At 57.6% G+C, this 21,450-nt stretch overlaps 1 protein-coding gene across 2 annotated transcripts in view; it reads right to left on the reverse strand.

The window, feature by feature from the left end:
- Window positions 1–21,450, reverse strand: part of HDLBP (high density lipoprotein binding protein) — an 83,992-nt gene that overhangs the window by 2,210 nt on the left and 60,332 nt on the right. For both annotated transcript variants that reach the window (XM_066345838.1, XM_066345837.1), the window contains exons 10-24: window positions 20,887–20,991; window positions 20,536–20,614; window positions 16,796–16,935; window positions 15,916–16,020; window positions 15,620–15,733; window positions 14,458–14,544; window positions 14,170–14,301; window positions 9,780–9,998; window positions 7,788–8,009; window positions 7,480–7,698; window positions 6,737–6,875; window positions 5,285–5,430; window positions 4,496–4,600; window positions 3,164–3,298; window positions 1,845–1,988 (exon numbers count right to left, since the gene is read on the reverse strand). In XM_066345838.1, the coding sequence (XP_066201935.1) occupies window positions 1,845–1,988; window positions 3,164–3,298; window positions 4,496–4,600; window positions 5,285–5,430; window positions 6,737–6,875; window positions 7,480–7,698; window positions 7,788–8,009; window positions 9,780–9,998; window positions 14,170–14,301; window positions 14,458–14,544; window positions 15,620–15,733; window positions 15,916–16,020; window positions 16,796–16,935; window positions 20,536–20,614; window positions 20,887–20,991 (2,091 nt within the window). The remainder of the gene's footprint in view (window positions 1–1,844; window positions 1,989–3,163; window positions 3,299–4,495; window positions 4,601–5,284; window positions 5,431–6,736; window positions 6,876–7,479; window positions 7,699–7,787; window positions 8,010–9,779; window positions 9,999–14,169; window positions 14,302–14,457; window positions 14,545–15,619; window positions 15,734–15,915; window positions 16,021–16,795; window positions 16,936–20,535; window positions 20,615–20,886; window positions 20,992–21,450) is intronic.

The raw sequence follows: 21,450 nt of genomic DNA on the forward strand, positions 1-21,450 counted from the left end.
CAAGGGCACCAAACAGTAGAGTGAACAAGGCAAATGCATAATTCAAGACAGAGAGAAAGGAACTGAAAAACAAAACAAAAGCCTTGAGCTGCATTCGTAAGGACAAGAGAAAACATTAGTGGTCCCTGATCTACAGCGGTAGTCAGTTCCAGAACTCACCTTGATAGGCGAAAATCCGCAAAGTAGCGACCTTACATTTATATTGTTTATCTTAAGGCTTTATAACCCCTCCCCACACTCTTACAAACCTCTCCCACACTTATTTTACCGTAAAAATAATTAAAATAATTAATAACACAAAAATACCTCCATACCACAAAATCCCGCGATATAACAAAAAATCTGTGATACAAATTAAATATACACAATTTAAAACTCCGTGATACAGTGAGACCATGAGAAGTGAACCGCGATATGGCGAGTTGACTGTACCCCCAAAATCAGACCAGGACAGAGTGTAAAAGAGCAGAACAGGAACAAGCACCTGGAAGGGAGCACAAGGCACGAGAGCAGGAGCTCGGGGACCCGCCAGGGACAGTCCCGGGGCCACAGGTACAGGAGGCGCCCTGACCAGTCCCTGCCCAGCAACACCCGGAAGTGCCCACCAGCCAGGCAGGCGCTGCCCAGGGCAGTGCCGAACACAGACAGATGTGGCAGCTGAAAGCACAGCTCTATGGACACCGCCACGCACGGAACACGGAGCCAACCCTGCCTGACTCACGGGATGCCAACAGTCCAAACACTGGACGAGGACCTCACACAATCTACCCACTGCCTGACCAGTGGTGGGGCAGTGGACAGAGCACGGATGGCCTGGGATGCCGAGGACCCATGTGTGAAACCTCGAGGTAGCCGGCTTGAGAGCAGGCTGACCAGCTTGAGTGTGCGATCATCAACATGACCCCTTGGTCACCAGCTTGAGGCCCAAGATCGCTGGCTTGAGCAAAGGGTCCCTGGCTTGGCTTGAGCCCCACCCTAGTCAAGGCACAAAAAAAGCAACACAACTACGAGTTGATGCCTCTCATCTCTCTCTTGCAAAAACAAAGCCCCATAAAGGGTAGCGAAGGCAAGAGTTGCAGAGTGCTAAACTCTCAAGATCAAGGAAACTAAAATGAAGTCAAAAATGAAAAAGAACAGCAACATAAACCCAGTCCTTAGAAAGAGAGGCAAACAGAAGCGTTGGTGACAGGCTGCATCTGGCGCGGGGCCGGGGCGTGGGCAGCACCTGCAGGCCTGCCCCACTCCCCTCTCTGAACGACGAAGGACCCCGAGTGAAGGCTGGAGAGAGGAGCAGCCAGGGCCCGTCCAGACACACAGATGCGGGCTGGGGGGCACAGTGGGGCCCATCTGCAGACTGAAAGGTCCCAGGAAACCGTGTCTGGGTGCTCTGCTTTGTCGCAGAGACTACAGGAGGCCCAGCGGAGACTGGCCTCCCAGTGTGCACACCGCTGGGGCTGGGGCTGAGGGCCAGGAGGGGCCAAGAGGTGTGACAGTGGGGGGCCCAGGGAGTGGTCTCAGTGCAGAGGGTGGAGGGCTCGCCTCTTCAGACCCACCTGTGACGACCACTGTGAGGGCCCTGCCAGAGCCCCCTGCGGGGCACAGGAAAATGCCCCAAGTCCACGTGGCAGCACAGCCATGAAAAGGAAGCTTACTCAGCAGGCACAGCCAAGATGGGACCCAAACCCTGAGCCAGACTCAAGCATCAGACTGGCCACTCCGAGCTCTGCTCTCACACCACCCAGCTGGGCACCTCCTGTTTGCCCGGTCACTATCCCAGGTCAGCACAGACGTCAACGAGAGCCCATCTGCCCCAAAGTGGCGCCTGACCCAACGGCCTTTCCCACCTGGCTTCCATCCTCCTTGTCGGGAAACTGGATGCTCACGTCGTGCTCCAGGCGGATCTGGGTGATCACTGTGCCCTTCCTCCCAATGATTTTGGGGTGGTATTTGGGGTCAACAGTGACGCTCAGCTTAAAACTCCGTAAAGCCTGCAGGGAAACAAGCGAGGAAGAGTTGGAGGGCAGGGCACCCACGTCTCGAGCTTCCTTCACCAGCACGTGCTCGTGCTCCCTCGGTCCTGAACCTGGGAGGCGCCACTGTTACCAGAGCAACAAGAACAAGCCGTGCCTCTTCCGCAAACCTCTACCACATTCCACCATCAACCAGTGATGGGAACCGGAGGCCTGGACCCAGCAGAGCCTGGACCCAGCAGAGCCAGGCCCAAGGGTCTCTCAGAAAGAGATTCGAGGGCCTGACCTGTGGAGGCACAGTGGATAAAGTGTCTGCCTGGAACTCTGAGGTCGCCAGTTCAAAACCCTGGGCTTGCCTGGTCAAGGCACATATGGGAGCTGATGCTTCCTGCTCCTCCGCTCCCCTCTTCTCTCTCTCCCTCCCCCTACCGCTCTAAAATGAGTAAAATTTAAAAAAAGGAAACGAAGAGGCCCGATGACAACAGGTGAAGCTGGGTCTTCTGATCTGAGGAGCTGGGATCTGAGGAGTAGGCATTAAAAAGGCCAAAAAGAAAAGAGAACCAAAGTGCTAAGGGACACAGCCCCGGATGCGTGTGGCCAGAGACCTGGTCAGAGGACAGACCCCAGTCAGTGCCAGGGCCAAGACCACGGGGCCAGGCCGACAGGGCAGGGTGCCGGAGCTCAGTCACGGCCCTTGGCGAGGCCTCCACACCACCTCCCACGCTGCTCCGAGGGCCCAGGACCCCGCCAGCTGTGCCGCACTCACGTGACCCTCCCAGGACACTGCAGAGTGAGGGAGGCGGTGGCCCCGTGCTGCCTAGTCTGGACCTCAGCACACACTTGGTCTCTGGGCAGCAGCCCCTGCACCTCCCCACCTCACCTTCCCTGTAAGGCTGAAAGCAACACCATGTCTCCAGACCTGCTTTCAAAGAACTTGCTACTCAGCACAGAAAGTCACTGCTTCACTGAAAGAGGAAAGGCCACGCCCCCAGCACTGTTCTGATGTGGTGGAGGCTCCCAGCTCAGCAAGACCTCTGGATGCTTACTGGCTCTGCCTCTAGCCTCCTGATTTAACTGGCCACAGCGTGGCCCGAGTGCTGGGTCTCCTGGAAGCCCCTGGCGATTCCCGAGTGTGCCCATGGCAGAGGACCGCGGCTCCAGAGGAAGCACCTGCATCCTCGCCTGCTGCTCACCCGGTCCTCCTGCTCTGCCTGCAGCTCTCGCACGCGCTCCAGGAGCCCGGTCTTGGCGCGGTCCAAGTTTGCGGTGAGGCCTGTGATGGCGATGATGTCAGACTGCAGCTCAGGAGCTGGCACATGTATGTTCACCTGGGGGAGAAGGGAACAGACCCCATGTCTGTGGTCCCTCAGGACACAAATGTGTCCACTTGGCCCCCACTGACGGCAGCGACAGACCCACAGGCTGGGGACGGGGTGGGCAGTGTGAAGCTTGAGAGAGAAGAGCAGGAGAGCACCTTCTGGGGGCTCACTCTCCCCAAACCTGTCTCCAGGGACAGGACCTGCACACTGCTCACTCTCCCCACACCTGTCTCCAGGGACAGGACCTGCAAACTGCTCACCCCCACACCTGTCTCCAGGGACAGGACCTGCACACTGCTCACTCTCCACACCTGTCTCCAGGGACAGGACCTGCACACTGCTCACTCCCCACACCTGTCTCCAGGGACAGGACCTGCACACTGCTCACCCCCACACCTGTCTCCAGGGACAGGACCTGCACACTGCTCACCCCCACACCTGTCTCCAGGGACAGGACCTGCACACTGCTCACTCTCCACACCTGGTCTCCAGGGACAGGACCTGCACACTGCTCACCCCCACACCTGTCTCCAGGGACAGGACCTGCACACTGCTCACCCCCACACCTGTCTCCAGGGACAGGACCTGCACACTGCTCACCCCCACACCTGTCTCCAGGGACAGGACCTGCACACTGCTCACTCTCCACACCTGTCTCCAGGGACAGGACCTGCACACTGCTCACTCTCCCCAAACCTGTCTCCAGGGACAGGACCTGCACACTGCTCACTCTCCCCACACCTGTCTCCAGGGACAGGACCTGCACACTGCTCACCCCCCACACCTGTCTCCAGGGACAGGACCTGCACACTGCTCACTCCCCACACCCGTCTCCAGGGACAGGACCTGCACACTGCTCACCCCCCACACCTGGTCTCCAGGGACAGGACCTGCACACTGCTCACCCCCCACACCTGGTCTCCAGGGACAGGACCTGCACACTGCTCACCCCCACACCTGTCTCCAGGGACAGGACCTGCACACTGCTCACTCCCCTCACCCGTCTCCAGGAACAGGACCTGCACACTGCTCACCCCCCACACCTGGTCTCCAGGGACAGGACCTGCACACTGCTCACCCCCACACCTGTCTCCAGGGACAGGACCTGCACACTGCTCACCCCCCACACCCGTCTCCAGGAACAGGACCTGCACACTGCTCACTCCCCACACCCGTCTCCAGGGACAGGACCTGCACACTGCTCACCTCAAACTCGTCCATCATCTTGCGGATCCCACTTCCCTTCTGCCCAATGATGTACCGGTGAAGGTCAAAGGGCACCTCCACTTCAATGGTGACAGGGACCAGTGCCTACAAGGAAGAGGGTTGACAGCAGGCGTGAGCGCAGTGAGCAGGGTGACCCACGGGGTCAGCTGAGGGCTTCACGGAGAGATTACGGGGATCTCAGACCACCTGCCCTGTTCCACCGGGACTGAGAACACGTGAGGAGGGATATGGACTCCACAGCCAGGTTAACGCTGGCCCTGAGCCTCTGCTGAATGCAGAAGGCCCCTTGTCGATGCAGAACAAAAGAACAGAAGGAATCTAGGAAAGACAGGACTTGAAACCCATGGAGGAGGCCAGAAATTCAGACGCAGAGGCTGCCCCATTCCCAGCCTCAGAGATCAAGAATGGACTGCGGTTCCAGCCTGCGTGGGTCACAGGACAAGCCCGGGGCCACCCAGCTACAATCCCTAGATGTGGGGCAGCAGCTTCTCCCACGTCCCCTCAACGCAAGGATGACTGCACTCCGTGTGCTGCGGTTCCCGACACCTAAGTGGTGCCCGGTAAGTCTGAACACCCCCACTTCACAGAAAGGGACACTGAGACCCACCAGCTGTGCTCCCCACAGCCCCCTGACCCGCTGGCCCGAGGCTGCCCCGCACCACTGCCAGGTCCTGGGGGAGGAAACCACGCCAGCTTTATCAGGTGACCAGACCCACAGGCGGTGGCCACGAGGGCGCAGCACGCAGGACAAAGAGGAGCCACACGCACCTCCAGGGCTTCCTTGGCAGCCTCACACTTCTCCTTGCGGCCAGAGATGACGATGATGTCACAGCGCCGTGGAGAGCCGGGGTCGACCTCGCGCCCCTCGCCGGCATCGTCGCCGTTCTCCTGGACGGCCGGCTCCGCACTGTGAACTGGGGAGAGACGGCAGGTCACACGGGCGTCAGCCACACAGCCTCCGCTCCCACACAGGCCTGCCACTTGAGACCCAGGGGCTGATGGGGGGACGGGCCTTCTCACAGCCCCAGAGACCCAGTGCCGGGAGGCCTGAGAGACCAGGAGGGATGTGGGGAGGCCGCACCAGCGTCTGCTGCCAGGGAGAAGGCAAGTGCCAAGGATGACGAGGCCATGGGAGTGGCTGGTGGGGCTCCTGGCCAGAGACAGCACGTGAGCCCGGGTCGCATACACCAATGGGGACTGCTCAGAGCCGTCGTGTCCCCAGGCAGACAAGGGGAAAACAGACGTCAGCTATGAACCGTGTCACGTAGTCAGATCTCCAGATTCTGGTGAGCGTGCCAGGACTAACGCGGTGGCTGCCAGGAGAACGTCCTCAGTCTTGGCCAACGGCCTCCGCGGGAGGAGGGGCAGGTCTGAGAACCACACCCAATAACTCAGAGCACACAGGTGCAGGCGTGTGCACACGCATGTACAGGGCAGAGTGGGTGAGAGAGGCCAGGGAGATCAAGTACACGGGATGGACATTTAATTCTGTTCGGTGAAACTTTTCTTTAAGTGTAAAACTAGATCAAAATTAAAAAGGAAACATTCAAGCGTGAAACATGACTGTGACACAGTGTGACGTAACTAGTTTTCTACTCAAAACAGCCCGTGTTCCCAGGAAGGCAGGGCCCTCACAGGCCTGTGGAGGTCAGTGTAGATGAAGAGCGGTCAGCAAACCGCAGGCCCCAGCTCGTCCCAGCCAGACCTGGTGGGCCTCCAACACTAGCTAACTATGTTCTTTGTGACAATTCGAGGAGCACACAGGCCTTACAAAGTTAGGTCTGCCACAATAGCCTCAGGTCACCTCCCTGGGACACAAAGCAAAACCAGATGGCCAACAAGATACAGGGGGCTGACAGGTCCCTGCAGAAGGGCGGGCAGCACGGCGTCCTCAGGTGGGTCAGAGGCTGCCCTGCCCCAGAAGGCACAGGACCCCCAAGGAGGCTAGGGACCAGCGGGCTGAACCTGGGCCCCCCTGCATGACGGTGCGGGGCTTCTCTCCTCTGGCCTGAGCATCGGCTGCGAGCCTGAGACACCGGGAGAGACTGCATTACCCTGAAGCCACTGACGAGGCCCGTGGCCTGGAGACCAGGAGAGCCTGCATCCCCTGCAGGCAAGACACAGCTCCACCAGACACCTGGCACCACGACCACTGCCCCGCCCCGCCCGGGACACTCACGCTCCTGCTCTCACCAGCACAGGGCTCCCAGGGGCACCCACCTGGGTTCTCTTCCCTGTCCGGGAATTTAATTTGAACGTTATAATCCCGAGTAATCTGCTGGATTCTGGAACCTTTGGGGCCCATGACAGAGCGATGGTACTTCTGGGGTATGGCGCACTCTATGGTCACCTGGGCTTCCTGGGGGGGGGGGGGTAGGAAGGAGAGAAACCACAAAGGCAAAGATTAAGCACTTACAGCCCATTCACATTTACACAGCGTGCAAAAACCCCCTTCCCAAGGTGAACCCAGGACGCCTGTGATGATGGGGTGAAGGGGTGGGGGGGGAAGGATGGGGTGGGGCCACAGGGAAGCCCCTGTGAACCCTTTCTCCAAAAAACTAAGAAAGAAATGACTCATCTGTACACAACTGCTCTGATGCTTGCTCCCACCCAGAATTTGACTGTAACACCCTATTTCTCTACATACAAGGAGAGCCCTGCCCCCACCTTCCTGCCGGCAGGTGGCCACAGGAGTCCCGGGAGGCAGAGGAGGGCTGAGCTCTCTCAAGGCTGGTTCAGAAGCCCAGCAGTTCCCTGCATACATGGCACCTTCACAAAGTTGACACCTAGGCTGCTTCTGACAGCATCCACCCACTGCAGGCAGCGGTCCGGAAGGACACAGCCCCAGGTCCCGGGGACCACAGTGAACTGGCTTGAGGGACAAGCCGGGGTGAGGGCGACGGTGGCCCCATAGCTTTGAGTGGCCGCCGATCGAGGACCCCACCGAACCCCCGGGCGCCCACCAGGTCCTCGATGATCTCCTGGATGCGCCTCCGGGCGGCCTCCACACACTCCTTGGCCCCCTTAAGGGTCACTTTGTCACTCTGTATGCCGGACCGTGGGAAGCTGACCATCACCCCGCCGTACTCCTCTGCAATCTCCCGCAGGACCTGGCCCCTCCGGATGACAAAGTGGCGGTGGTGCTTGGGCTCCACCAGCATGTGCTCTTCCACCACGTTGTCCTGTGCAGAGACGAGAGGAGCAACGTGAAGGGCCAATGGCCAAGGCCGCCCGCCCGCTGCCCGGACGGCTCCAGGGAGGCCGGCCTCACCAGGTTCTGGATCAGGGCCTCCAGCTCCTTCTGGGCCTCCCTGACGGCGTCCTCCTTCCCGACGATGGTGATGAGGTCCTGGTCCTTGTCCTCTGCCGCCGGGAAGATGACGCGGGCGCCGGTGGTGTCGCGCACCTTGCGGATCTTGCCGCCCCCTTTGCCGATGAGGAACTTGTGGTACTCGGGCTTGGCACGGATGTCCACGGTGAAGTTCTTGGTTTGCTGCAGAAACCAAGCCCACCTACGTTGGCCTGATGCCACCTGCCTGGCTCGGGGGCAGGTGAACAAGAGGCCCGAGGGGACAGGCATGCGGTGTGGAGCTTCCCTCACACTGTCCTAACGTCCCCCAACAGGGCTAATAAAGCCTCAGCCAAACAAACGTGTGGCCACTCAGACCGACCGCCTTCGCACTTCCCTCAGCCGCAGTGGGAGATGCCACAGCGGTTAGAGCACGTAGACCCGGACCCCAGGCCTGCCACATCCCGGAGCTGAGCAAGCCACTGCTAGGGACCGTGGGGCGTGGGGGAGCCCCTCCTGTGCCCAAGGCAGTGCTCCCTGTCCACTCCTTCCTCCACACGTGCTCTGGGTGAGCCCACACAGCCAGGGACACCCCAGCCTCAGGCTCAGAGACGCACCAGGGTGCAGGCAAGGCTCCGCCACAGGCCTGTGCTGGGACAGGGCCAGCTCCTCGGCCGATGCACCTGGAGGGCCAGGCTCCTGCAGGCCCCCAGGGAAGGGGACCACGGGCTGGCCAGCACGCTGCGAGCACAGATGCATGGTCACCTTTCTAGGCTGACTCCACAGAACTCCAGGACACCCCCTCTTCACAGACACTCGCAAACAGCTAACGGGAGAGGTGAGCCCAGCCCAGCAATCCAGCAAAGGACAGGACACCAAAACCAAGGGGGCTCACCCCAGAAATGCAAAGTAGACGGAATGTTAAAAATAAAAAACAAATCAACTCAACACATACATCATGTCAATGGAGGCAAAAGGGGCCTGCACGCATCCAACAGTGATTTCCAGTAAACACTCAGAGGGAAGCGTCCTCAGCCTGCCAGACCCCTGGCCCTCCGCACACGCGCGCGCATGCACAGTAGAGGACGGAGTACTTGTGAGTTCCTCGATAGGCCAGGCTGCCCACTCAACACAGCCGGACCAGACACATGGGTACAGACTGGGAACGAAGAAATGGACTGTCCATCACAGATGACGTGCTTTACACAAAAGTCACCTGAACCCACAAAAAAAGCTGTTGGAACTAATAAGTGAGCTTTAGACCAGATACACAATACATGACCACAACTCCAAAATCAAGTGTTCTTCTATACACTACAATAGGGACTACAAATGTGGCATTCACGACAGCACTAAGATCCAAAACAGATAAAAACTGAACAAAACACGAACGGAATCTGTATGTTAAAAACTACAGATCGCCAATGAAAAGTCAAAGACTGAAGGAGTGAAGAGACAACACACCAGTGCTGGGTGTCAGCTCTCCCCAGCTTGACCTCCAGCTTCTCCGTGATTCCAACCAAAATCCAGCATGGATTTCCCCTAAGTCGACAGGTTGGTTCCAACATGGTTTTGGGAAGGAATGGGTCAGGGACAGCAGCAGCGAAGTGACAGAGCACAAAGCAGCAAGTCCGGCCTGCTGCCCGCTGACCCCAGCTCTGCCCACCCCGTGACTGCGAGGGACTGTCCACACACAGCCTGGCGGACAGGGTCCCGCTGCGTGTCGGAACTACACTGAGAAGGTGGACTTTACTGTACAGAAATCGTACTTTTTAAGACTGACAAGCTCAACGTCACCGTATCTACTTTGCAGACAAGGCACCTGACCTGGAAAGGTCCTTCAGGAACGGCCAAGTCAGAGACATAAAGGAACACAAAGCCGTCTGCCCCGCCACAAAGGAAGTCTTTGGCGTTCTGAAGAGGGGGCATTTCTGCAGGAACAGGTGCAGAGAGACCCTCGCGGGTGGCACGTACCTTCTCCTCTGCCAGGTGCAAGAGCTGCTTCTTGGCCTTCTCCACGTCGGAGGCAGGGCCCCTGATGACGACGGCGTCGCTCCCCGAGCCTTCCACGGGGAAGTGGATGTGGACCCCGCCGCACTCCTCCATGATGGAGCGGATGAGGCGGCCCTTGGTGCCGATGAGGGAGTTGTGCAGCCTGGCCGGGATGCAGACCTCCACCTCCGCGATGTTGGCCTGAAACCACAGCACGGGGGGGGGGGGGGGGGGGGGGGGGGGGGGGGGGGAGTGAGCACTCGGCCGGTCGGCGCGGCATCGGTGCGAGGCCCAGAGCCTGTGCGTGCACAGCCGAGGGCATGCCCGTGTGGCACAGCGCAGTCGGAAAGCCCGCTGTCAGGCCCTCTCTGTCGTGAGCAGCAGGGACAGGTCTGAAATGTCTGGGGAGGAGCCTTTTCTGGTAAAACCCTGTTGGCAGAGACTCTGCCTCCAGTCAAGATGAAACAACAGACTAGGTTTACCTGCCACCGACACAGTGGTGTTCGAGACACTGGAGACAGCACCCACGGGGAGCCCCACGACTGCCCCCGTTAAGGCCCTGTGTCGAGGACAGAGCTGGCGGGACAGCACACAGGAGAGCGTGGAGAGAGGCACCTACGCCAACACACGGAGCTCGCCCGCTCCAGAAGAGGGGGAGGTAGAGCAAGGACGCAGAGGCTGCGGCTCAGTCCACGCCCACGTCCACAGGACACGGAGCGTGCGCCCGAGGGGCTTGCCTCACGTGGCAGTGACTGGGCCACGTCCACAGGACACGGAGCTCGCCCGCTCCAGAAGAGGAGGTAGGGCAAGGATGCAGAGGCTGCGGCTCAGTCCACGCCCACGTCCACAGGACACGGAGCGTGCGCCCGAGGGGCTCGCCTCACGTGGCAGTGACTGGGCCACGTCCACAGGACACGGAGCTCGCCCGCTCCAGAAGAGGGGGAGGTAGAGCAAGGACGCAGAGGCTGCGGCTCAGTCCACGCCCACGTCCACAGGACACGGAGCGTGCGCCCGAGGGGCTCGCCTCACCTGGCAGTGACTGGGCCGGATAAACACTGCCGTGACCTCACCTAACACATCCAGAGAGGAGCTAACAAAACACAAACGTAAAATATCCAGCATCCACCAAAGCAAACTTCACATCTGCCAGAGAAAAAAATACGGATATGCCAAGAAATAGGAAAAAACCCCACAACGAGGACACAACAGCGGAAAACAACCCAGGAATGAGAGAAGTTGGGAACAGCCACGGACAGTGATCGGGCCTTCGCACCACGCAGCCAGCCCACGACCGAGAAGCTGAAGGAAAACGCTGTGTGTCAGGTATGAAAACAAAAATTCAATCTGAACTCCACAGGTGAAAATAGTATGGGAATAGAAAAATACACTAGAGATGAGGTTACAGGCAGGTTAGACACGGCAGAAAATGAACAGATGTACAGAAACTCAGGGAGAAAGGATGCCACGCCTCCACCCCACGCAGATCAGCAGAGCTTAAGTGAGTGGAAGGACACCACACTGCCTACCAGGCAGCTGAGTCCCTGAAGAGCAGGACCAAGAAGCTGAACACAGACCTGCTGGACGGGCGGAGGTGCCGTGCACAGAGCGCTGACCCGGGACGCTGAGGTCCCAGGTTCGAAACCCTGAGGTTGTTGGCTTGAGTGCAGGCTCCCCAGCTTGAGCCCAAGCGTTGGCTTGAGCAAGGGGTCACTGGCTCGGCTGGGGCCCCCTGGTCAAGGCACATATGAGAAGCAGTCAATGAACAACTAAAGTACTGCAACCACGAGTTGATGCTTCTCATCTCTCTCCCTTCCTGTCTGTCTCAGGAAGAAAAAAAAAGTACAGGAGTTGGAGGGGGATGAGGAGGGATGAACAGGAAACACAGAGGATATATTACGTGGGTAAACATGTGAGTTTTTCCCCATTATTTGAATCTCCTTAAGAAATAACTGGGTAGTTAAGGCCGACAGCGGCTGTGGCGTTCCTAACGCGGGGAAGGGGCCGCGGATGACGCAGCAAGGGGGCACGGTGAGCAACGGGCGTCCCCTGCAGGGAGACAGCGGCTGTGGCGTTCCTAACGCGGGGAAGGGGCCGCGGATGACGCAGCAAGGGGTCACGGTGAGCAACGGGCGTCACCTGCAGGGAGACAGCGGCTGTGGCATTCCTAACGCGGGGAAGGGGCCGCGGATGACGCAGCAAGGGGGCACGGTGAGCAACGGGCGTCCCCTGCAGGAGACAGCGGCTGTGGCATTCCTAACGCGGGGAAGGGGCCGCGGATGACGCAGCAAGGGGGCACGGTGAGCAACGGGCGTCCCCTGCAGGGAGACAGCGGCGGGGGTGCCTCCCACTCCAGGGCAACCACTAAAGCTCAGCCAGAAAGACAAAAGGAACCAGAGAAACAGTCAGTGGGAAAGGAGGCAGAGAAGAGACAAAACCAACTGCGTGTCAGTCCTGGGAGGTGACCGGCCGGGCGGAGGGGACAGAGTCACGGATTCATGGGGACAGCGTTTGTCTGGGAAGATGACAGCATTCTCGGGATGGATGGTGGGGATGGCCACACAACAACTTGAATGTACTTAATGTCACTTAAAGACGGCTCAGAAGATAAACTGTATGTTTTACCATAAACTTAAAGGTAAATCAATCACACTAAGTGTAATTTATTACACTTAAGTATATAGAATAAAATATATAACATAACACACAATAGATACAATCCTAACCTAACAAATGTAAACTTCTCATTTTAAAATGCAGAGACTGTCAGACTGAATAGAAAAGCAAGCCGCCTAAAAGAAAGCCTTAATATATAGATTTCAAAGCAAATATTACTGCCAGGGATAAAAGAAGGGCATCTTATACGTATGCAAATTACGTATATTAGAAAGGAGAGGAGTAACATCACTACAAGCGATAAAAAGACGACGTGGAAACATTATGAAGATCTCTACGTCAATGCATTCAACAACTCGGATAACAGAGAAACCCTCGAAGGACCAAGCTCACGCGAAGGGCACCTGCTCCGTCCACACAGGGAAACACCACCCGGCAAAAGTATGAGCCCCAAGCTGACAGCGGAGGGGTGGGGTCGGGGTGGAAGGGGCAAAGGGGCCAGGAGGTCAACTCCCAGGTATGAAAAAAGAAGTCCTGAGGTGTCTGTCGCGTAAGGTGACAGCTACACTTAACGATACTGGGCTGCATGTCTGAAAGTTGCTGAGAGAGAAATGTTCTCAGCACAAGAAAAAATTTTGTAATTGTGTGGTGATGGGGGTTTACTAGACTCACTATGGTGATCATTTCACAATGTATCAAACCATTACACTGTACACCCGAAACTAATATAATGTACATCAATTACATCTCAATTAAAAAATGAAGTACTGAGCCTGACCAGGTGGTGGCGCAGTGGTTAGAGCGTTGAACTGGGATGCGGAGGACCCAGGTTTGAAACCCCAAGTCACTGGCTTGAGTGCAGGCTCACCAGCTTGAGCGCAGGGTTGCTGGCTTAAGCACAGGATCATAGATATGACCCCATGGTTGCTGGCTTGAGCCCAAAAGTCACTAGCTTGAGCACAAGGTCACTTGCTCTGCTGTAGCTCCCCCCACTCCCCCACCCCAGTCAAGGCACATATGAGAAAGCAATCAATGAACAACTAAGGAGCCGCAACGAAGAACTGATGCTTCTCATCTCTTTCCCTTCCTGTCTGTCCCTATCTGTCCTCTCTGACACTCTCTCTCTCTCTCTCACACACACACACACACACACACACATACACACACACACACACTGATACCGTGATAACATGGATGAATCTCAAAATATGCAAAGTGAAGCAACTAGACTGGAAAAGAGATACTATGATTCCCTTAAATCCGGAGGGGAAATCTTCACACAACATCAGAGCGGTTCGCTCCTCCGCAGACCCGAAGGACATTTCTGGCGGGCCAACGGTTGGAAAGCACTGTCTTAGACAATGATGTAAAAACCCAGACTGATGTGGGGTGACAGCAGCCGGTTGGACAGGGACACCGGGGAGCGGGGGAGGGAGGTGGGACAGGTGTTACGGGGCACGACGCCACTGCAGGGTGACAGGCGAGCCTGCTGTCTTGACTGTGGAGATTGTTCCATGGACACACACCAACTACATCCAGTCCACACTGCTAGATGTGTAGTTTCTTATGTGTTCATTTCTTAAAAATGGAAAAAAACCCAAACTCTAACGCCTTCAGGGCATGACGACTTCCGAGCAGGCGCGTCCAATGCCACCTCTCCCAGGGCCCCCGGGGGTACTGTGGGGAGTCCACCACGCGACAACAGCTCCTCTGGGAGGGGCACTGCCCGCCTGACCCGCATGCCCGCCGCCCCCATTACCAGGTCTTTCTGGATGGACAGGATGCGGCTCCGGGCAGCCTCGCAGTTGGCCCGCTTGCCCGTGATGACAATCGTCTCTGAGTTACTATTTTCCGCTGGAAGGTCGATCTTGGTGTTGCTTTCCTCACGAATCTGCAGGGAGAGGGGCCGTGACAAGTGATTACACCTGAGACACTCGGAGCAGGGGTGAGAAGGAAGGCTCCCCCCTTCCAGGGTGAAGCCAGGACGGCACAGGGCCCTGGGGCACGGTGAAGAGAGCCAGGGTTCAGGGGTGAGCGTGTAGATTACCTTCTTAATGTTGGCGCCTCCTTTCCCAATAATGTTCTTGTGAAACTGTTTGAAGATTGGAACAGAGATTGAATAGCTATTTTCCACCTGAAAAACAAAAAGAGGCGGCCCAATTAACCTCCCTGCTAAAAAGCGCCCGGTCCCCAAGGGCAGGATGAAACAACAGGCCGATGCAGAGCACACTTCACACCCCTGCTCTCCCCCTGCCCGACCCTCAGAGGTCTGTCGCGAGCACGTCTGAGATGCCTGTTCGACCACTGAGTGGCCTGGCCCGTCACAGCTACTGTGTACAAAGCCCCCTTTGATAAACAGTGACCTTCCACCTGTCAGATGCACGTTCCACAATCAGATGTAACGAAGTGTGATCAGATGCCCCGATAAGCACTGCAGGTTAAGAGGGAGTCCATGCCACCTCCAGGACAGAGGGCCGGGGATGGTCAGAGGCCAGGACACCAGACCGAGGAGTGAGTTTAGAACACACACAGACCTGGCTACTCTGTGGAAGCCCAGTGCTCCCGGGCAGCACGATGAGCCCTGTGCAGGGAAGCCCACCGGACCCCTCTCCTAGATGGCCACGAGCTAAGTGTGTGCCTGCGAGTGACTGTGGAGGCACAGACCCCCTGCAGCCTCCCCATCAACTGACCTCTCCCCTCTGTAGGTCTGAGGACAGGGACAATCCATAAATGACGCTACTTGAACCAGCCTCTCTCCTCCCTGGACGGGAGTTTCCTACGTGCCTGAGACCCTGAAGGAAACAAGGTCACCTGGCACGGGCCAGAGGGAACCTTCCCACGTTAGTTCCACAGACACTCAGCTTGTTAGAATTTCTGCCAGTTAAACATCAGGGTTGAGCAGTGGCACCACAACAATAGGGACTACAAATGTGGCATTCATGACAGCACTAAGATCCAAAACAGATAAAAACTGAACAAAACATGAACGGAATCTGTATGTTAAAAACTACAGATCGTCAATGAAAAGTCGAAGACTGAAGGAGTGAAGAGACAACACACCAGTGCTGGGTACTTTTCTGTACAGTAAAGTCCTTGAGAAGGCAGACCCACCCTGTGCCCAAGTGTGCTTCCCAAAACAGGTCCTGATGGCACACCCCCCTCAGACCCCACGACCCTGTCACACAGCGAAGGGGGAAAGCAGCCCCTACCAGATCCGCCACCATTTTCTGCATGTACTTCGTGCACTTCTCCACCTCGTTCTTGGGCCCTCGGAGCTGCACAATGTCGCTCTTCTGTGCTGGGTCTGGAAAGTTGATCATAACCTAGAACGAACCACCAATAAGCTGAGTTCGTCACTGGTGACAAAGAACTCCAAGACACTGACCACTCCCCAGGGCCAGTCAGCCCCCACTGACCCCTCCCCAGGGCCAGTCAGCCCACACTGACCCCTCCCCAGGGCCAGTCAGCCCACTCCCGAGCAAAATAAGGCCCCTGGGAGCTCTACCTCTGGGAACTTGTCACGAATTTCACGAATCCGTTCACCCTTCTGCCCAATGATTGTGCGATGAAATCTCTGCTCAATAATTAGATCCTTGGTACGCTCATTTTCCTGAAAATACGACTGAAGTTGTCATTTGTCCCCAGGTAAGCAAACCTCTCACAGGAGGCACCACCCACTGGACACCTGCCCTCTCCACAGCCACACCACTGCTGCCGCCCTCCTGCACAGTGTAGCTGAAGAACGGACTGAGAGCCTTCCCACCAAAACTGCTGCTGAGCAGCCACGACACGACCACCAGGGCCACACTCGGCGTGCGTTCTAACTGGACCCAGAGACTGAGGCCAGTGACCCTCCTCACTGCCTGGAGGGCTGGACAAGGGCCCTGAGCACATGATTAGAAAAGAACGGCTCGGCATAGGACCCTGGACCATGTGGTCCTCAACCGCCTCCAGCGGGCCCGGTAAGAGGTCAGAAGATACAGAAACAGGGGGCAGGAGGGGAAGAACACTACCTGCCCACCAGCCAACCAGGTTACAGAGTGCTGGGAGCTGTGGAGCAGACTGGCCTCAGACTGACAGAAACAAGGGTCCGTACTCTAGAAACATGACAGTCCAGAGCAAAGCACCCTGGACACTCAGGACGAGAGTTGGCTGACCAAGGGGGAGAACACGGGACACTCCCAGGCTGAGCAGTGAGCTAGTGGATGGCCGGAGAGCAGTGGAGGCCACTCCACGCCCTGGACTACAGCTGAGGAACTCGAAGTCACCACTAAAAAGCCGGCCACTGGCATGGGGCTTCTGTCAGATGGGAAGAGGAATGCCCAGGTGCCGGCAGCTGGACCCTGGGGCTGGGTCCACGCTGCTCTGCCCGCCGCGGGGCTCACCATGCGGGAGGCGAGCTCCAGCAGCTCCCGCTTGGCCTGCTGCACACCCTGAGGGTCCCCCTCGATCCGGATCAGGTTGCTCTTCTCACTGTCAGGAGGGATGCGCACAGACACCTTGTACTGGTCTTTGATTCTGTTGACTTAAGAACAAAAGGAAACCTTTTGGACTCAGGATCTGCTTACAGGCCACCAATGACCAACAGGACGAAAAGCCCAAATGACCCAACCAGCCGTCCACAAGCAGAAAGAGTGAGGAGGCCCCCAGAGCGAGAATCCCCATCTTCCAGTGCAGTCTGGACATGACCTCCACGGGACAGACCACAGCAGCATCGCCCCGACAGCGCTAAGTGACCGACGGCCGGGACTAGAGAGCCTGGGTCTCAGCTGGTCTGAAGCGTGTGGGTGTCAGAGTACAGCAGGTCCTCAAACAATGACATTGTGTTCAACATGCTTCATTACACCTTCTTTCTTTTAAAACTTACTGATATTTTTTAGAGAGACAATGAGAGAGAGAAAAGCATCCACTTGCCCTTCCCCTTGTTACGGCTGTGCACTCACTGCCCTCCCCCTTGTTACGGCTGTGCCCTCACTGCCCTCCCCCTTGTTACGGCTGTGCCCTCACTGCCCTCCCCCTTGTTACGGCTGTGCACTCACTGCCCTTCCCCTTGTTACGGCTGTGCACTCACTGCCCTTCCCCTTGTTACGGCTGTGCCCTCACTGCCCTCCCCCTTGTTACGGCTGTGCACTCACTGCCCTCCCCCTTGTTACGGCTGTGCCCTCACTGCCCTCCCCCTTGTTACGGCTGTGCCCTCACTGCCCTCCCCCTTGTTACGGCTGTGCCCTCACTGCCCTCCCCCTTGTTACGGCTGTGCCCTCACTGCCCTCCCCCTTGTTACGGCTGTGCCCTCACTGCCCTCCCCCTTGTTACGGCTGTGCCCTCACTGCCCTCCCCCTTGTTACGGCTGTGCCCTCACTGCCCTCCCCCTTGTTACGGCTGTGCCCTCACTGCCCTCCCCCTTGTTACGGCTGTGCCCTCACTGCCCTCCCCCTTGTTACGGCTGTGCCCTCACTGCCCTCCCCCTTGTTACGGCTGTGCACTCACTGCCCTCCCCCTTGTTACGGCTGTGCCCTCACTGCCCTCCCCCTTGTTACGGCTGTGCACTCACTGCCCTCCCCCTTGTTACGGCTGTGCACTCACTGCCCTCCCCCTTGTTACGGCTGTGCCCTCACTGCCCTCCCCCTTGTTACGGCTGTGCACTCACTGCCCTCCCCCTTGTTACGGCTGTGCACTCACTGCCCTCCCCCTTGTTACGGCTGTGCACTCACTGCCCTCCCCCTTGTTACGGCTGTGCCCTCACTGCCCTCCCCCTTGTTACGGCTGTGCACTCACTGCCCTCCCCCTTGTTACGGCTGTGCACTCACTGCCCTCCCCCTTGTTACGGCTGTGCACTCACTGCCCTCCCCCTTGTTACGGCTGTGCACTCACTGCCCTCCCCCTTGTTACGGCTGTGCACTCACTGCCCTTCCCCTTGTTACGGCTGTGCACTCACTGCCCTTCCCCTTGTTACGGCTGTGCACTCACTGCCCTTCCCCTTGTTACGGCTGTGCACTCACTGCCCTTCCCCTTGTTACGGCTGTGCACTCACTGCCCTCCCCCTTGTTACGGCTGTGCACTCACTGCCCTTCCCCTTGTTACGGCTGTGCACTCACTGCCCTTCCCCTTGTTACGGCTGTGCACTCACTGCTCTTCCCCTTGTTATGGCTGTGCACTCACTGCTTGCTTCTCGTATGTGCTCTGACTGGGGACTGAACCTGCAACCCTGGTGCACCCGGATGACGTGTTATGCACTGAGACACTCAGCCAGGGCGACAACACGCTTTCATTATAAGGCTGAGGGGAAAAACCACGCTTCCCAGCAGGGCCACCGTGTGTGGAATGTGCAGGGTCTCCCACGTCCACAAGAAAAATCTCCTCCAGAAACCCAGGTTCCTCCCACAGCCCAAGAGTGTGCACCTAAGGGGAACACCATGTCCACACTGTCCCCGACTCTATGGGAGTGGCTGGCCCTGTCTACAAGGGGGTCCACCCTGTACCCGGGGCTTCTGGGAGAGGCTCCAGCCACCCATGACCCTGAGCTGGAACGAGGGAGGGAAGAGTTACCTTACTGGTTTTTATTCATCTTTCCCAAATGTACGTGTCGCTCACACGTATTTCAGTGTTTGGTATTAGCAGGGTCTCGGGTCTTTATTTGGAATTTGAAGCTGTGGGAACTCAACTCTGGTTCACAGCATGAGCCTCTGGTAAAACAGGCTTTCTGTACTTTGTTTCACTTAATGTTGCAGTTTCCAAGAACCCATCGATGACGTTAAGTGAGGACACGCTGTGTGTAAAAGATCTCAAGTATTTCTAATGCGAAGACAAGTTTGGGAACCTCAAATCAAAAAAATTTCTCGATAAATAAATATTAAGAGCCATTAAAAACCAGCAGTCCTCAGGTTAACCGAAGCTAAGAGCATCCCCACCAGTCCCCGGGACCCCATGGGGGCGGCACCGCCTGCACCTGTCGCCCGCTCAGATGCACAAGCGCCTGCCGTCTCTGCACAGCGGGCGGAGCTGAGAGCACTCCTCTGGCACCGTCTCCCGACAGCGCCCAGCGCCCAGTGCCAGCAGGTCAGGTTCTGAGCATCGTGCTCGGACACAGAAGGAGGTGCTGCTCAGAGCGGAGCCATGCAGGACAAGAATCAAGGGCACACAAGCTGGGTGGCAGCTTAGATTATGTAAAAAAACGAGTTAGAAACTGAACTAGAAGAAAACAGAACAGGCACAACTCTGAACCATGCTAAGTGATTCCACACGTCCCGGGGAGCAGAAACCAGAATTAACGTTAGCACTGTACTCCTCACATTTCTACTAAAACACTGCAGTCACCCAAAACAAAGCACACAGAAGCAGTTCATGGAGTGTGCACAGTTCAAGCCATGTGTGCAAATGAGCACTTAGAAGAGCTGCTCTGAGCGTGTTCAGTCACCTGTTACTTAAAAGGATCCCAGAACACAAGACTGACACCAGATAGCAAGTGACAAGCTTGCATGTACTTTGAACAAAAAACGGGCCACCCAGGCCAACTCCCCAGAGAGGGTGCACTCAGGGGTGTGTGTGTGTGGGGGTGTGTGTGTGGGGGTCCTCACAACCTAGGGCAGGACCCTGGCCTGGGGTACATGATAGCCTACCTCCCTCCGCAGCTGAGACCCTGGGCTGTTTCTATAACTGGGGAGCCCTGTGACAGTGCGATGGCCATGCAGGTAAACTGAACGAGAGAACAGTTTTCGGAACATCCTGGGATTCAAGGACAGCTCCCCTGACACGTTTCTGCCCCTGTCCCACCTCGTGCTACCTCCTCGATACAGGCGAGTCCAGCGCCGAGCCCAGGCTCACACAGCTGTGTGCCCAGCAGAGTCCCTCCCGTGCTGTCTGCCTGGAGCACGGGTCTAGAAATGCCTGACTCCTCCCTTGGTCAGCTCCAGGTCAGGGGTTAGGGATGGGAGCAGCGCTGCTGGACATCACCCACCAATTCCAGAGGACAACACCATTGGGGGCGCCTTCACCATGGCCCTTGTGGGTGACTCAGAAACTGACCCAGTTGATCACGTTTGCCTCTAGGCCAAACAACTGGGTGAGGGCACCCAGTGTGACACTTGGTGGCTTTTTCCCAGCTGTCCCCGCGGTCCACCTCACTCACTGTTGGCTCCACTCTTCCCAATTAGATGCCTGTGGAACTTGTGGTCGATGCTGATCTCCACGTAGTCCATGCGGTGGATCTGTGGAGAACAGAGCACGTCCACGAGCCGTGTGGCCGGGCGGCCAGAGCGGCAGCTGCTGCCTGTTCTGACCACTCACCGCCAGGACGGCAAACTCACCCCTCGGCCCCCACGCAAGACCCTTCTGTCTCCATGCCTCTCTGGGCTCCTGGCCCGGTTCTAACCGTCTCAGAACCCAGTGCTCACCCACTGGGCCCCCTTCCTGTGCCCACGCCCGAGGCCTGAACATGCAGCCCAGGCTCAGTCACCAGCACCGGGAAAAGGCGCCTCACCAAGTCTTTCACCATGGCTTCGATCTGCTCCTGGGCCACATTGACGTCCTCCGTGGGGCCTTCCAGCGTGATCTTGTCCTCGCCCTCCGTGAACTCGATGTGAACCTAGCACAGCAAAACAAGGGACACTGAGGACGGACGGCACAGCAGCTCCGACTCCGAGAGCCCACAGTGCTTCCCGGAGGCGGCGGCGTGTCCCACGCTGCTTCCTGGGGACGCACGTCCAGACACCACAGGAGCTGCGAAGGGGGCCTGAAGAACGCTGTTATGTCGGTTCTAAAGGTAATGGACAGAGTCATCTTTCCTTTACCAGAACCGGGAACTGCACAGTCCCTTACACGGCAGTCACCAGCAGGCAGGACGCTGCACCTCAGGGCGCCTCCCTGGAGCGCTCCCTGTGCACGCCCGCCCCCACGGGCCGCAGAGGAGGCACTCACATGGCCAGATGCTGACCCAGTGCAGCTCCCAAGGCAGTCCCCAGCCAAGGCCACTGCACTCCTGTACACAACACATCGGGCGAGGAAGTGACCGCATGGGAGACTGGCCTCAGGAAGCCAGGCCATC

This window comes from Saccopteryx leptura, chromosome 7, assembly GCF_036850995.1.
Source record: "Saccopteryx leptura isolate mSacLep1 chromosome 7, mSacLep1_pri_phased_curated, whole genome shotgun sequence".
Lineage (NCBI taxonomy): Eukaryota > Metazoa > Chordata > Mammalia > Chiroptera > Emballonuridae > Saccopteryx > Saccopteryx leptura.